The sequence below is a fragment of the Centruroides vittatus genome, unplaced genomic scaffold, assembly GCF_030686945.1.
Source record: "Centruroides vittatus isolate TY-2023 unplaced genomic scaffold, ASM3068694v2 contig_199, whole genome shotgun sequence".
Classification (NCBI taxonomy): Eukaryota; Metazoa; Arthropoda; class Arachnida; order Scorpiones; family Buthidae; genus Centruroides; species Centruroides vittatus.
Window position 1 is genome coordinate 664909 of NW_027121224.1, and position 18391 is coordinate 683299.

The following is an 18391-nucleotide window of genomic DNA, read 5'->3' on the forward strand; positions in this document are numbered from 1 at the left end:
ACAAAAGGCAATTCAAATCTTAAAGTAAAAGTAACATAAATATAAAATTATCGCAGTTCAGGAACTGAAAACTCGTACAAGAAAACAATATGAATTAATAAACAAAAGGTACATAATCCAATTCTTAAAGTAAATTAAAACAAATTAAAAATCATCAAAAATTCATAAACAAAGAATTAAAAACAGTCAAGGTGATGAAAATAACATAGCTCTATTTGCTATCATCATCGGATATCATACGCGATCGCTTGCGTAAGACTGGTTCAAAATTGCTATCATCATTCGAAATATTTTGTACGTCATTATCACGTTCCAATTGTAAGGTTCTCTCTGTGGTATTTTTAACAAGATTAGGATTTTCTCATAGTGATATCATGTAAGGAACATGATTGGTCGATTTGAACTGGTAACAAGCACTGCCGAGGAGAGATTGTTGGTTAAATTTGAATTGGTGGCGCATGTATCTCAAGGACATTGGACAATCGCGGAATGTAATGAAATCGTATTGTCAGAAAAAATAATAAAATAGTTTTATTATTAATTAATAATTTTTCTTGTTGTACTTAAGAAAATATTAAAAATTAAAAAATACAGTACAGTATACAGCTGCTATGAAAATAAATTAAAAAGGGGAATTCCCTAACTATTTTATAAATACAGTACAGTAACAGATAGAAAAAAAATTTCTAAAAGATTACGGTTAACAAAAATATTTTTCTTTAAAATTTCAATCAAATAACTTTTTTTAATCGTGCTAAATTGAATAAAATCATGTAAAAACGGAATCAATTTTTTTTTCTAGACCGTGTTAAATCAAAACCGTGTAAAAAAAGACTGTGTAAAAACAGAATTGGATGTATTGATTTAAATATTTGGTGTATTTTTTGAGTCTAATTACAAAACTACACAAGATAAAATCAAAGAATGTGCCAGATATTTAAATTGATGATATGTTTTATTTAAACCAGTGGTTCTCAACCTTTTTTTACCCATGGACCCCTTTCCTTTTAATTTTTTTTTTTTTTTTGTGGACCCCATAGACATTGCACAGAAAAAGAAACCTTTATATTTTTCACTAATAAAAAAAGAAAGGAAAATGTTCAGAAATGTCACTGATGGTTTAAGATTCTCCTAACAAACCCCAGCTTTATAATCTCTCTTTGACTTTTGTCAATGAGATGTACATGTATCATTCAATATTTTAAATGATTTATATTTTAAGCCTTATGCAAGAAATGAGTAATAAAGAAATTGACAATATATATACCGTAGAAATTTAATTCTCAGTAAAACAATTGTTCTGAAGTAGAATTACCCTATAGACCAGGGGTGGCCAACTTTTGTGCACATAAGATCTACTTTTTATCGTAAAAATGTGTCGCGATCGACTTGTTGTCATAGGCATAGTCTAAGTGGGAAGGGGGAAGTGTGAAATACATACTATGTTTATACACTGTTTCAGTACGAAGTGCACTCACTGCTTGTGAGTCGAGTCATAACTGCATGCAAACAGTTGCGTTCGGTTACAAATATAATACATTAAGTCAAGACATTGCTAGCGATCGACCAAAATTGGCTTGGCGATCGACCGGTCGATCGCGATCAACTTGTTGGCCACCTCTGCTATAGACCACTAAAATATCACTGTGAATCCCCAGTAATGTTACATGAACCCCAGTTGAGAACCACTGATCAAAACCTTTATGTTTGACATTATATTTGAAATATATAAAAATTATAAAATTTATAGCATTAAGTGTTATTTTATTATGTATATGAGTATTAAAAAATACCAAAAGTGGCATAAGCTAAAACTTATTTAAGTAAAGTATAATTTCTGCTATTTTATATTATTATTATTATTCTTATTATTAAACTATATTAATACATGTATATATTTCAGGACAATGAAGTATTTAGTTCAAGTTTCAATAAATCTAACAAAAGTGAAAATAAGTCAATATTAAGTAACGTTTCTTCAACCTTAAGCACGTACAGTCATAAATTACAAGAATATGCCAAAAAACAGGTTAGTTTATAATAAAATGTTTAATTATGAATTAAATTATGATCACAATTTATTCAGACTAAATTACATTTAGAAAAATCTTATATAATAAAAAGAAATGTTTTTGCTATAACTATAATATCTTAATTTTATATTTAAACATATCTTTTATATTGTCTTTATGTAAAGAGTGAATTCAAAATATATTCAAAAATGTGGTAGAAATTTGTTATATTTATGAAAATAAACCCGAATAAAGTTATTAACGTATAAGATCATATTAAAAATACTCTGATAGCATTGATATTTTTTAACTAATTGTTTCTACCTATTTAATATTATTAATTGCATTGTTTAAAAAATTATAACATTTGAACTTAAAATTGCATTAATGTAATTTTAATGCACAACAACTAAGATTTAAAACTTTGATTTGTTAGAATTCAAAATTTTATAGAATTTATTTTGTACTTTTTATTGAAATCGTTGTATAGTTATTTTATGTCGAAAAACTTATTAACATATTGTAAAAAATTAGAAATCTATGATGAAATATATATTTAAAAAATGTAAAAATATAAAATATTGAAGACTTATACAAAAAATTTTTGATGTTTTGGAAATATCTGATGTCACAGGAACTTTTAAACAATTTGCATTTATATATATAGGCACAGAGTCTGTAAAGAAAGTTTGATTTTGCTAGTGTAATTTGTGTTCCAGTGATTGTGAATGGACATTTAGAAGACTTCAAAAGATTTTTTTCTTATAAATCTTCAATATTGTATATTTTTACATTTTTTAAATTATTAACTTGTTATTTTGTATAAAGTTTGCAATTTTTTTCTAAGTTTACATTAATTTTAACAGGATGAATGTCTAAAGATGAATTTACATTTGAAACCAGTTAACAATATAAATAACTCTGAAGAAAATGTTAATTTATTAAGTTCTGACTTAAAAGCTGAAAATGACAAAGATGTAGATAATAATAATATAAGTGAAGAACTGATTGAAAAAGACAGCAATTACTTAAATGTAAATAATATGAAATTATCAAACTTTAAAATGTATAAGTACAAACGTCCAATTAATGCCTGGTCATTAAAAAATTCTAATAAAAGTCAAAATAAATTTCTTCATTATCAAAAAAATAAAATAGATATGGAATGGTTAGAGAGGTGTTTGGTAGAAGAAAAAAATGAAAAAGAAAACCATTTTCAAGTTTTAGACAGAACTATAAAAACTAATGAAAACCAAGTAACTCATCATTTTGAAGAGTGTTCATCAAGCAATAATAGAATGCAAGTTGATTCATGTGAAAATAGGTCAAATAAAAAAGAAATTGCTTCGGATAGTGATAATAGTGAATGTCAAAATAATGATAATCAATATTGTTCTGTAAATGATCATCAACCACCTCTTATTGATTCTTTAAATAGAGAAGCAATTAAAGAAACAAATAATAATCTACAGAGTGATAAAACTAAAGCAGAAAATATTAAGTTTTCTCATCTGAAAAGGTAAGTATTGTTTTTCTTAAGGTTATGAATTTAATAATTTTTAGTAATAATTTTTAGTAAATAATTTATATAGTAAGTTATATAGTAAGTTAAAAATTCAAAATAAAACTGAAATAACTTAAGATTTAGTGCAGACATAGCATTAATATTCTAATTTTAAGTTTTTAATAATAAAATTTTCTTTTTATGGATTATTAAGTTTAAATTAAGTATTAATTTAAGCATTCTTCAAATTTATTATATTCTTTTAAAGTGGATTTTATATTTTTATTGCAGAAAATTATCAATGGGCACAATTAATGAGAATTATATTAAAATCAATATTAAAAAGAAGAAATATGTCAGAGGATATAAACATTTCTCAATTAAACAGTATAAAAAAATAAAATGGAAAAATATTAAAAAGCAAAAAGAAGGAAACTATTCTGTGTCTTCATCAACATGTTTTAACTGCAATAGAAAAGGCCATTGGTCAAGGAATTGTCCAGAAAGAAAAGGTAGAAAATAAACTTTGTATATTAATATAAGTTAAATATTTATAGTAATTTATTGAATTATATATTTAATTTGAAATCATTTTTAAAATGAAATTTTAGATACATTTCTTGAAGAAATGACCTTAAGTGATGATTTACCTCTTCCTACACTACAGGATGCAAAAGACTTAGCTCAAGGGTTTAAAACATCTACATCAATAACTCGGATTATGCCTAAAGGTATGTTGTTACTTAAAACTCTACATGCATGCTTTGATTTGGATGAATTTGATTTGTTTTAACAAAGATTAATGCTTCTTAGAAACAACATTGATACAGACTGAATCTATATTGAATAAAACTGATACTGATACTATTGAATTAAATAATGTATTAATGCTTCAACAGACTGTTAGTCCTGTTTTTAATCTTCTCAATGGAAAAGTCATAAGTATGATAAATTAGTACTTATAAATTTAAATTTTTAATATAAAGTATGCTGATTTAATATTATTAAAATGTTTAGAGACTCCTGATTGTGTTTTTCAAGCATTACATAAAATGGGACATTCCACTTTCCGATCTGGTCAAGAAGAAGCAATTATGAGAATATTAAGTGGTAATTTATTGATATAGTTTTAATTTTAATATAATTATTATCTAATTGGGCTGCAATTTGAAAAAACTGTAGACCTATAAATTTCCACTGTCGTTCGTCTGTCTGTCTTTCCTTAATCTCGAGAACGGAGTTATATAGATGAAAGCTGAGACCAGATAAGGAAAGATTAGGGGCAGGAAGCTCCTATTAATTATATAAAAACTTCTGGTGCAAACAGGAAATCACATTATTTCAATTCAAAAATTTTCCCTTGAAAGCAGTTAGATGGATGACCTACACAACTCTATTGCTAACGGAAAAGTATAATGTTCAGGAGCAATATACTAATTTGAGGTGGAGAGCATACATTTTAAATTAAAAAATTATTAAAAATATGATTAAAAATTGCAACCTATCATTGTGACAATGTCACAATAAACAATTGCTGCTTATAACTATAATTAATTTTCAAATGTTAATTATAAGTGAATATTTAAATATTTAAAATGGAAATGCAAAAGCAGTAAGCTTTTTGAAGCTTCAGTTCTTAAAATATTATTAATTGTAATCTTAACAAGTAATAGAAATTTAGATAGTTTATCATTCAAAAATATTAAATTCCTGTCAAGAAAATATTTTATTTATTTTTAACTTTTATCGATTTAAAAAAAAAAGGATGAAGTAGCTTTTAAATAAAAATATATCTGAACTGCTTATGATATCGTAAAGTGCAAATACTTATAATAATGCTATTTAAATGAAATATAAATTGCAATTTATTATATATAAAATTAATTATTTATACCACAAACGTTTTCAGCTTTATTCAGAGACTTTCTTCAGGTGAAATAACAGGAAGTTTTAGCTCTACTGAGCATTCATATATTCTAATACATATATCCATATATTTGAATATCCTGTTCTAGGCATTCCAAAATTTATTTTGCTGAAAGTTGTGTTACGCATAAAATAGTTAGTATAAAATTCCATCTTCTGTGATGTTTCTATTAATTATTTATAGAAAATTTGAAAGTAAGATGGAATATTGATTTATATATAAAATTTTGAATATAAATCATCTCATTTATCAGAGTAGGTTTTTGCCTACAAATAAATTAAGTTTTATTTGAAACATTGTTCATCTCATATTTTAATATTTGGAATAAAAGAAATTGATTTGTGTAATTGTTATTTCTGTGATACATATTCCTGTGATACATATTCCTGTTAAAAAAAAAGTAGATTTAAAAAAAAAATAGGAATAGGCAGGACAAATAATAAAATTAGTTGTCAAATTATCATTAAAATTATATCTTTAAATTTCTCTTCTCATTATAATTATAAATATTAAAAGTGTCAAAAAAATTTCTTTTAGGTCTATCATCTTTGATAATATCATCAACTGGTTCAGGCAAATCATTATGTTATCAACTACCAGCTTACATATATGCACAGCATTTCAGATGTTTCACATTGGTGATTTCACCTTTAGTGTCATTGATGGAGGATCAGGTATTATTAGAGATTTCATATATGTATATCAAAATATATCAAATAATACTATTATAACAGTGTTAAATATTCGTTAAATAACATATATTTAAAATAATTAAAAAGAATATGCTTAGTTTATTGTTTTAAAATAATGATGCTATAAATTATTTGTATGCAAAAATAGTCTATCATCAAAGAAATAAAAACATAGTTACAATATTTTTAGGAAAGAAAGAGTTCATTTATCAATTACTTTATATTTATAAATATTTATTATACTAAAAACAATTTTTTTTAAATATTTGATCAATTAAATTATAGTAATTTGCAAAACTAAATATTTTTATTTATATTAGTATAAAGAAATTTTTCATTTAACTCTTTAGCTTTCTTTACAGACATACACTTGTGTTCAAAAAATAAATATAATCATTAATTTGGCTTTTATCTTGGAAACTACTGATCAGAACAGCATGAAACTTAACATAGAATGGAACATTGTATTCTTTATGCAACAAAATAACTGAAAAGCAAAAATTAAATTTAAATTACATTAAACTAAAAACAGCAAGTAAAAGTACTAAGCATTGTCATAAATTATTTTTCACAAAAAAGAGATTGATATGTATGGCCTGTGGTTGCTTACTGCATGCACACACACATTACACAGTGCAGGCTTATAATGTTTATGTTGTTTATCATCTCTGTTGGGAGCAAAGTCCATCTTGAAGTTTCTAGTGTTCTTGGTGGATGCTGATGGATGAAATTTGTCTCTGAAGAGCATTTCACAGATGTTCTATGATATTTAGGTCCAGAGTTCTTGTTGACCATTCATGTGATGAATAACTTCACTGTCAGAAAGCCTTTGATGAATGCAGCCCTGTGCAAGCAGGCAATCTGCAAAAGTGAAATCTGCAACCAGAGCACCCTGGAAAACTCACTTGGGGATCCAAAACCCCATCTCTGTACTTTTTTTGCAGTTATGGCAGCTCTTAGAAAAATTTAGAGCTCAGTGCAGTCATTAAGTAGTATGCTGCTCCAGATCATTATATTATTACCTGCAATGGTCTCTTTGCATGATGTTCAGGAACTGATCCAGTTTCTCTATTCTCTCTAGATTTTAATCTGAGGAAAATTATTCTATAGACTGTAACTGGACTCTTCAGTGAACAGAATATTATTCCATTCCTTCAAAGTCCAATGTTGAGGTTCTTGACATTATCTTAAATAATTTTGAACAGACTCTTTGCATAGAGATCAATGGAATGCACTGCATTATACTAGGCATTTGGCAAAAAGATTATTTGTCCAAAGCCTCCTGTAGACAGTTTGTCATGAAACACTAACACTTGTGACCACAAGCAGCTCTATAGAGCTGTCTACCAGACATTTACCATTAAAACATGTTATTAACATCAAATAGTGGTCATGTTGAGAGATGTAACTCTTGGCTATGTACTTCTGGTTGACATTCAACATATCCTGTTCTTTGAAATTTGGTCCAAAACCTAGATGCAGTTCTGTAGCACCGCATTCAGGGGTTGGACACATTTGTCTATGACTAGCCTGATCCTAGTCTTTCAATAATTCTTTCTTTTATAGAATTGTCTATGTCACACCTTTGTAGTAGCATCACTATCAGTATCATATAGTAAAATAGTAACAAACTGTTCTTGATGGTTAGTCAAGCAGAAATAACATCATGTTATTGCTGTATTTATGTACCTTGCATGTTTTGCATAAATTTGTGGTTTTTAATGGAGCATTCAACTACATCTCGAGTATTTGTATGATCTGAAAATATTCACATAAATTTTCTGCTGTTTATTTTGCTTATTTTTTGTTTCTTGTATGGATTGGCTGATTAAGCTAATTTTTGGACCTAAATGTAGATTCAAAATTAAACTGATGGAGATGTCAACTATAAATATAACATTCCAAAAATTTTTTGTTTAATTATTTCTAGACTAATGCAACATGTAAAAATTACAACAGATATAAACATTTTGGTATAAAATAAAAATATAATAAGTATATAAGGCTAATTATATATTATAAGGATAAAACTCCTCTAAAAACACCGGACTATAAGCATATCTTCCATTCCAAACCTAATAACCGGTGCAAAACAATTATATTCTGGCTAACGTTTTCGGTCCCTCCACTGAGACCTTCCTCAAGCCTCTATTTCTTCTTAAACGATCTTTTTCAAAACGATTTTCGAACAATCGAACCTTAAAAATTTTCCGTTATGCACGTGCCACCCGATTAAATCGAAAAAATCGAACAATTCTGATTCAAAGCGTTGAAAAACTTCCGTAAATCTTCCAAATCCTAACGCTTTAATCGTATAACCAATCCTATGCTAATTAAGATCGCTCATATGGCATTCGTAATAAAAGGGATGGCAAGATACTTTTAGAGGAATGATGGAGCGGTCTTAATTAGCATAGGATTGGTTATACGATTAAAGCGTTAGGATTTGGAAGATTTACGGAAGTTTTTCAACGCTTTGAATCAGAATTGTTCGATTTTTTCGATTTAATCAGGTGGCACGTGCATAACGGAAAATTTTTAAGGTTCGATTGTTCGAAAATCGTTTTGAAAAAGATCGTTTAAGAAGAAATATAGGCTTGAGGAAGGTCTCAGTGGAGGGACCGAAAACGTTAGCCAGAATATAATTGTTTTGCACCGGTTATTAGGTTTGGAATGGAAGATATGATTATAAGGATAATTAATATTCTAAGTAAAAACATTCTGTGATTATTAAAATGTTACTTAATGCTAAAAAATTGTTTTCTATACATATAATTAAAAAACTTGAATATAAATAATAATAATAATAATTACTATTTTTGTTTTTAAAAGATTAAAAGATTACCACAGTGTATAAAAGCCGTCTGTGTTCATAGTGGAATGAATGTAGTACAACGGCAGGAAGCTTTTGAAGCAATTATAAATGGAGAAGCTCAGATATTATTGTTATCCTCTGAAGCTATTGTTGGATATGAAAACTCCAATAATTTTTTACCTTCAAATCTTCCACCAATTGCTTTTGCCTGCATTGACGAAGCTCACTGTTTGTCCGAATGGTCTCATAACTTTCGACCTTCTTATCTTCAGTTACGAAAAGTAAAATTTAATTTAAAAGTTGATGGCTAAATGGTTTTCTTGCTAATTTAAAAGGCTGAAGTTTATTATATTTTAGGTTTTAACGAAGAAACTTGGAGTAAAATGTCTCTTAGCTTTGACTGCAACAGCAACTAAATACACAGCAATAGATATAGCTCAACATCTAGAAATAGATATCGAAAAGGGAATTATAGGGGAAACTACATTACCAGAAAATTTATTTCTGTCTGTGTCTTGTCCTAAGTATCGTGATGAGGCAAGTTTATTTTTATATTTTTTGCTCTATAATTACAAATTTAAAAATAAACATAAGGATAAAAAATTTTGTTGTAAATAATAGAAATTAAAATATTATATGAAAACATTTTAAAAATTAACCATTTGCAATTTTTAATGAATTATATTATTTTTTAAATGCTAGAATATAGTTTTGAGTAACATAAGTTTTTAATTTAACATGTTAGATAATTTAAACAAATTACCTTTAGAAGTAATCATTTGAAAATATACACAAAAAATATCTTGTTCTCATTTGTACATGTAGTTTAATATTATATTTAATATATTTTGTTTAGAGCTGGGCAAATATACCTTTTCTCAAATTGAATATCAAATTCAAATAATTAAACATATCAAATACTGAAATATACCAAATACTTAATGAACTTATTTAGTTAATAATTTGTTTAATATTTATTATTTAACTTGTTTTATTTGTTTCAATATATTAATAAAGTAAAAAGAAAAACAATTTACTAAATTTCAAGAAATGAAACTTTAAACTTTTAATTTCACTTTGAGTTTTAAAGTAGCTAAACTCCTCTGTATATAGCAATGTTTTATATTGTTATTATATCAATTGGCCTTGGCTTTATTTCATTTTGTCTGTTAAACTGTTTGAAACTTTATAAATAAAATATTTTATATACTCTATTTTAATGTTAGAATTTTTTTTTTAATTTAAAAATATTTTGTAAAGTTTTATATTTTAAAACTCTCTGATTAATATTTGTTTATAAATGATTGAATTCAAATGTTAGAATTTAAATAAGTGTAACTATAATATCAACATATTCAGTATTAAATAAATAAATGTGAGAATTATTTAATTATCTCAATTAATCAATACTAAATTAGCATATTTTCTATGAAGATATCTAAAGAGTCTGCACTGAACAGTCCAGAAAGTTACTTGAATTATGAATTTGAATAATTTTGTGTATGATAAATGAATAGTCTGTAGTAAATTTTAAGATTTTCAGTAGTCATTTTAATTTGTATATATTTATGCTGTTTAATTTTTAATTTTTCAGGCAATAATTGAATTACTAAAACATGAAAATTTTGTAAAATGTAAATCAATTATCATTTATTGTACTAGAAGAGAGGATACAGAAAGATTGGCTTCTTTCATACGTACTCAAATGCAATATATTGAAATATGTCCAGAAAAAGTAGTAGAAAAAAATGGAAAAAGTTTAGTAAATTTTCATAAATATTTGCTTTTGTCTGTATTAAACATAATTATAATAGATATTTTAACTGTTATAGGGAGAAAGAGAATTTTGAACTGGAATGCAGGAGCATATCATGCAGGTTTAACTATGGCTCAAAGAAAAACTATTCAAAATTCTTTCATGTCTGGTAAGAAAAATACTTTCTAATTTAACCAGTAAAATTTTAATTATATCAATAACATCTTGGTTGATAAAAATTAAAAAATTATTGTAGGAATGTTTTGGAAGTAAATTTATTATAAAAAATTCATTTATTATTTATCAATACCATGTTTCTATGCATATAAGAGAATGCTCTTATGTGTGAAAATCAGATATTTTTGCTTTTATATCATGCATCTCTTATAAGAGCATTTTTCACATATAAGAGTATGCTATAATGTGTGCCATTGTGTTTTGACTTAGAACTGCACTGATGTATCAATGTAAATTATATGTAAAAGTATTGATATAGTAACTATTCAGTGATACCTCTGGTAACCATCGTTAAAAATAAGCCAAAAAAAAAGTTGTTTCCAAAACTATAAAAGTTTTCTTTTTAATAGTGAGTGTTTTTAGGTATTTTGCGGAATATTTTTTAGAGTGCCTTTTGAGCATGCTCTTATATATATGAAAATACAGCAAGAATATTTGTTGTTATAATTATTTAATTTTTTTTATTACTTTGTTTTTCATGTGACAAATTTTACAAAAGAACAAGTATACTATTTTAAAATTTTAAATTATTTATATATTTATTTGTTTGTTTATTTCAATCAACTAATAATAAATTATTTCTCTGAAGGTGTAACATATGAATATATTTCGTCATTTTCCTTGACAACTTACTGAATTATTGGCCAATGAAGTTTATGAGTTTGTCTATATATACGTCCTTACTTGAAACTAAGCATTCATACTTTATAAATTTAACTAAAGTTTGAATGCAAATTGACATTTTCATTGCTAATAATGTCACTCAATCAGTATATTGGCCACTCTTGTCATTTCCATTTTCTGAAGTAGATGGAAATGACAAGAGAACTATAGATTTTGTTGATAGCAAAAAAGTATTTCATAAATAAACTGTGGACGAAAACAAAAATAATCAGAATTTGACATCCCATTGAATTCTCTCTCTACGTATTTGAGAAAAAGGGGAGGATTTTGGAAAACTTTAATGGACAACAGAATTAAATAGAATAGAAAAGAGAATGTAAATATGAGTGTCCTGCAAATGCTCAAATACTGTATAGAGACAAGAATATTCCTGTCAATGGAAAACTTGTTAAAGGGAAAGCCAACAATTCAGACAACAGTTGGATCAGCCAGATTCAAAGCAAGCAGTGGATAACTGATAAATTTAAGAAAGGACATGGAATGGTTTTCAATAAAATTTTTGGGAAAATGCAAGGTTGTTAAAAAATTTAGATGAATGTTTTTAACATAGACAAAACAATAATGTTTAAAGATGATTCATATTATAGAGGTAGAAAAAAGTAAAGAACATGAAATTCCAACTGTCATGTTTGCTTCTGAAAGAAATGAGAAACTGCAAGTGTTTTAATTACATTAATGTTACTTGTACAGTATATATAAAATAAGAAAGCATGGATGACATCAGAGCTTTTTTCTAACTAGCTGAAAAAGTTATGACACTTGTATGATTGGAAAAACAAAAAAAAATTATTCTTTTCATCAACAATTGCAGTTCACATTTGGTGATTCCCATTCTGAAAGCTATAAAAATTTAACTTCTAACACTAAATATATTATGTCAAATGACTGCCAAATTTATTATTGGGATATTTTTTTGCTACTGTTAATAATTAAATTCTAAATAATTTGGGTAGCATAACTGGCAATTCATCCACAGCTAGACAATGAGAAAAATAAGGTGAAATTTTAAAATCGTTATATTGAGTTGTTTATTTAAGAAAAGCATTTAATCTTTTATTTAAAAAATGTAGTAAAAAGTACTGAAATACATTAACACCATTTCTATTTTATCACAAATAAGTGTGTAGTAATTGTAATAAATAAATCATATAATACAGTTGATTCCAATTATTAGTCCAGTCGGTTAGTAGGACAGACTACGTATTAGGACAAAACATTCAAGAACAGAATCAAATCCTATAATGCAAGCATAATTTACTTTGCCTACTGACCCTGAAATGCCACTTGGTAGCCTTGTTGGCACAGTATTTTTCTTAGAAAATTAAACAAAAGAGATATGATATGAATTTGGATATTTTTGGCTTTTTCATATGTGACCTCTGTCTGGTTTCCTTTATCAGCTGTCAGTCATTGGAAGAAAATCTTTTCATTTTCTAGATTGTACTGCAATGATTTTTTTTTTGTACAGAAATAATTTCTTGTCATAAAATGGTTTTATTGCGCTCAGTTGTTTGTTTTATTGGTGAGAACACGCATTGACATAGCTCTTTAACATAACTGGTTATATCATATTTCAATTGCATAACTTATTGAGACATTTGTTTAGTAGTCCTGAAAAGCTCCGGTTTCAATGCTGTACTGTTAAGCAGAATTGACTGTATAAACATTGTGTAGATTTAATTGGATTTGATTTTAGTATATATTTCATACATGTCTTCAATTCAAAAACTTCATAATTTTTAATAATAATTTTAATTTATTTGATTATCTACTACTGTTATCATTATAAAAGAATTTATACATTATTTATGTATCGTGATTTTTTATTACTGATAGTTCAGTCAGAGAACTTTACTAATTAAGAAGTATATGAATTATTTAAATGATTTAGCATCTAAACTGATCTGTGCAACTATACAACATGATGCAGAGATCAGTTCAGATGATAAATCATTTACCCAATGTTTGTTTCACCCAATTCATTTTAGTTCAATCAGTGATAAAATTTTTATTGTAATTGAGTATTGAGAAATGTACAGTACAGCTAAGTCAATGCTGTGATTATGAAGATCTACAAATGTTTTATTTTGCTTTACAAAATCAGATATGACATATATTTTAAATAATTCTGTTTGATTCACATACTTCAACTTTTTTACTACTTAAACATTTTTGTTTTTTTTAAAAAAAATTCAATTCTTGTTCTAACTGGGGTTTATTATTTTAACTATCAGGAAAGCTAAGAGTTGTGGTAGCAACTGTAGCATTTGGTATGGGCCTAAATAAAGCTGATATACATGGAATTATTCATTATAATATGCCAAAAAGTTTTGAAAGCTATGTTCAAGAAATAGGTCGTGGTGGAAGAGATGGAAAAATATCACATTGCCATGTATTTTTAGGCCTCGGAGTAAGTAAATTTTTAGTTTAAAAATAAAAGTTTGAAATTTTATTGAATTTCTTAATTTTAAAATATATTCTTAAGCTTATTATAAAGTAAAAATTGTCAAGTTAACTATAATAAGTAGGTTATATATTGTTTGAAGAGCAGTGAACAATTAAAAATGTTCAGTTAGTAAAATTAATTATTCTAATTACCAAACATCAAAACCATGTTAGAATTGGATTGATAAGTTATTTAAAAAATTCTAAGAAATTTGGAATAATTTAATCTAGAAAGATACTGATACCTTTCAGAGTACGTTATTTCCGTTAAGATCAGGAGAAAGGTGCTTTTTCAATTGGTGATTTCAGCAGAATTATTGTTAAAATCATATTGAATAGAAATCTAAAGATTATTATATACAATAAAAAGATATTATAGATATATTTGTAAAAAGACAATTTAAATAAGGATGTGTCATCTTTACCTAAACCAAAACAGAAATATTGTAAGATGCACAACCTTTGATTGCCCTGACAATTAAAGAACAAAAAGATACTGGATATAATTTATATCCCTCAATAGATTTTTTTAGTACATATTGTTAACATCTGAAAGTGTTTTTCAATATAAATAAAGTAGAGAGTCGTTAATCTGAATCCCGGTAATCCGAATCGCCGGTTATCCGAACGATTTTCAGTCGGACTGTGTCGTGCTGAATCAAATGCTTTTGATACTAGATTTACTTCTAAAGTATAATTTTCATGTTTTTATATTCTTCAATATATTTATTTTGTTTGTACAAAATAAAGAAATAATTTTCACGATACAATAGCCTCGATTATTATTATAAAAATTTTTGTTAGGCTTAAAATCAACAAAAATTCAACACAAAGCAACACGCAACAGAGAAAAATTTGTACATCGTACAGGTTAATATATTTTTTTGTACATAATCGGTTATCCGAACAAATCATTAATCCGAACAACCCCTGTCCCCAATTGATTTGGATTAACGACTCTCTACTGTACTACAATTATTAATCAGAATTTTTTTTAATTATTACAATCTTATTTCAACTTCACTTATATAGAATTAATACATTTTTTTCATTCGTAAATTTTCAATGTACTGAAAGTTTAAAAGACATTTGAATAGTTGAAGTGGTTTTTTAAAAGTCAATATAACACAGTTTTATTTTAAATTATAAAATAAGCAACAATCTTTTAACAAATGAATAAAAAATGCCATTACTCTGAAATAGTAGTTTGATCTAGAATTTGTATATTTTTTTAATTCATGTAATATTCATTCATTCTAAACTTTTGTTACTTTAAAAACATTAATCAAATCCATTTATCAATAAAATGTAAGTATAATAACATATAATATATTAATATAAATATAAAATATTTACTTAAATTTAATTGAATACTGTAATTTCAAGAATAATAACATAAGATGATTTATTGTAGGCAAATGATATGAATGAACTTCAACGTCATATTTACGCAAATAGTATAGACAGACATGTAATCCGGAGATTTTTGGGGAAGTTATTTAATCACATAAAAGTTTGCTCATCAAAAAATATATCTCAGGTAATATTTTTCATTTTTAATTGATATAAAACTTAAATTAATTAAAAAACTTTATGTTAAAATTAAGATAATAATTTAATATCTAATTTATGCATTTTACACCAAATCCAGGAATATTCTTCATTTTGTGAAATAGGCAGTTGATGTCTAATTTCATAAAATGAGCAACATTTCTGGATTTGGCATAATATATATGTTACTGTGAAAGACCAAAATTAGAGAATGTCGAGATTCTCTGGTGAATGTCGACGCATATGACAGCCCATTGGTGAAAGACCAAATATTTGCTGATATTATTCATGTTACGTTATGTTAGTATAGATTTAGGTTAGGTTGGGTTAAGTTAGGTTAGGTAAAAAAATGTACTTCAGACAAGCAGCTGCAACTAATTCGAGAAATGGAAGGAAAGCTATACATGCTGTAATTGCAAAAAAAATTGTTCTACGACTAAATGCTAGGAACAATATTTTTATTCAATGTTCACATCAGTGCATGCGGAATGTTTGTGTAAGTGAGAAATAATATTTAAAAAATATTTTGTACATGCACGAAACAACTGTGTGAATGCCGACATTCGCAGGATTTCGGTCTTTTACAGTAACATATATAATAATCTAGTAAACTAGTTTAATAAAGAATTAAAAAATTTGCTAATTACTTTTAGCGTGAAAAAATATTCATGCCAAAACATTTAAAAAATATAATAAAAAAATAAGAAAAAGTCAATGAAAAATAATGATCGGTTTTCTGGAAAACAGATAACAGAATTACCGAATAACAGAATTTAATTCTTTCTAAGGTTACTCATATATCTTACTTTCATGGTTGATTCAATTTGATTTTAATATTTAAATAATAAAATACTTACTTATAATTTTTGTCAGGAAATTTAAGTGAAGAAAAATTAAAATAAGATTTTATTAATATAAAAACTTATTCATTGGTTTATTAAAGAATGCAGCAGAATATGAAACTCATCCCTGTCTTGGTCATGAAATTGCTATTCCCATAGAATCTATTGTTCAAGATTTAGATATTAAAGAAGAAAGTAAGAATGATTTAAGAAAATTTTAAAAATAATAAATATTCATTTAAGCTATTGTGTGTAATATGAATTTTGGATGTTTTTTCAGATCTTTTAACACTTTTATGTTATGTAGAAATAAATTATCCAGACATTCTAGAAGTTCTATGTCCAATACATGCATACTGTTCAATTAACTGTTATAAGGGCTACAAACAACTTGTTATGGCAGCAAAAAAAGTAAGATTTAATAAATATGTTATTAAAATAAGTAATATTAGGATAATTATTTAATCTGAAGTGTGAATTTAAATGCATTTATTTTTCACATATTCATCTTGAGCACATTATAACAAAATGTTCTGATTTTCCATAGTGCAAAAAATGAAACTTTTAAAAGCAAATTAGTATATAGTTGGCATTTTAATATAGACTTTTAATAGTTCATGAAAATCAGCATAATTTAATAAATTTTATATTGATTAATGCAGTGTTCAAAATGATTTTATTCCCTTGAATGTAGTTGTCAATGATTCCATACTATTGATATATAAAAATTCTTGTTTAATGAGCATTTTTATTTTTGTCTATAATTATATTATAAATAATTTTGCAAACAGAATATTATTTTGTATTTTTATAATTCTGTGGTGATCTAATGAATTTCAAGTGGCTAATTGAAGTTTGAGAGTTCCAGATTTGAATGTTCAGATCCTCTGAAATTTTTTGTAGATGATTAGTCTTGCCTGACTGAACTTGTAGTACATGTTAAAAAAGAAAAGATCCTAAAAGCATATTAAGCTTTCTTTCAGATTCTGATCACAAGGAAACAGTCTTTGAAAATATTTAGTAAATATTAAATATTTTGACTTTTAGGAAGAAAACTGATACTTTTACATTTCTTTTAAAATTAAATAAAAACAATGTGTAAACATGTAATTAACATGTAAAAAAGTAGTATGAATTGTTAGGTTTGCAACATAGAATAACTAGACAGATAGAAAAAATACCATAAGTTAAAACAATACTCTCATCACTGAAGAATAGTTCAACAAAGGACAATCATTGATTTGTGGCATTAGTAAATAGAAGAAAAAATAATAATAAAACAGATCACCTTGTAACTTCAGCAGTAGATTTGTAGATAACACAATTATAAATCTTTTTATCAGTAATTATTAATTAATAACAGTTTAAAACATATTTTTTTTTTTAACATTAACAGTATCATAAATAAAAAGCATGTCAGTATTCTTCTCAGTTTATTCAAAACAAACATTTTACATAATATTTTTTTTGCATGATACTGAAGAAACATAAAACACAGATTATGTCTTAAATTAATTATAAAACAGATATTCATTTCATGCTTCTGATGTTTTTGATGCTGCAGACAAAAAAAAAAGCATTTTGCATTATTTGGCATTTTAATATTCATTTAAACATTTTATATAATTCTTTTAATGCAATAAATATCATAAAAGCATTAGTAAATGTGTAGTAGACATCAACCAGGATGCTGCAGATTTGTATGGTATTTACAGCAATTGTCAAGTCAGGTTATAATAATAATAATAATAATAATAATAATAATGGTAAAAATAAAGTTGTATCAAGTGATATAGATAATGGTAAAAGAAGTAATGAAAATAAAACAAAGTATAAATTTAATAATCAATTTTCTGGGTTAACTAGAGTTAGTTTTTCAATTGTCATTGAGAAAAAATTAAATCCACACTATGGATAGAAAACATT

At 26.0% G+C, this 18391-nt stretch overlaps 1 protein-coding gene across 2 annotated transcripts in view; it reads left to right on the forward strand.

Moving 5' to 3' along the window:
- RecQ4 (RecQ4 helicase) overlaps positions 1-18391 on the forward strand; it is a 30906-nt gene that overhangs the window by 6083 nt on the left and 6432 nt on the right. For both annotated transcript variants that reach the window (XR_010879986.1, XM_067264904.1), the window contains exons 4-18: positions 1904-2029; positions 2879-3531; positions 3808-4028; positions 4128-4247; positions 4330-4458; positions 4534-4626; positions 5981-6117; positions 8968-9231; positions 9308-9487; positions 10545-10707; positions 10783-10875; positions 13862-14037; positions 15487-15612; positions 16567-16660; positions 16746-16876. Coding sequence is in view for 1 of the 2 variants with exons in the window: in XM_067264904.1 (XP_067121005.1) it covers positions 1904-2029; positions 2879-3531; positions 3808-4028; positions 4128-4247; positions 4330-4458; positions 4534-4626; positions 5981-6117; positions 8968-9231; positions 9308-9487; positions 10545-10707; positions 10783-10875; positions 13862-14037; positions 15487-15612; positions 16567-16660; positions 16746-16876 (2706 nt within the window). In the remaining variant the exon portion in view is untranslated. The remainder of the gene's footprint in view (positions 1-1903; positions 2030-2878; positions 3532-3807; positions 4029-4127; positions 4248-4329; positions 4459-4533; positions 4627-5980; positions 6118-8967; positions 9232-9307; positions 9488-10544; positions 10708-10782; positions 10876-13861; positions 14038-15486; positions 15613-16566; positions 16661-16745; positions 16877-18391) is intronic.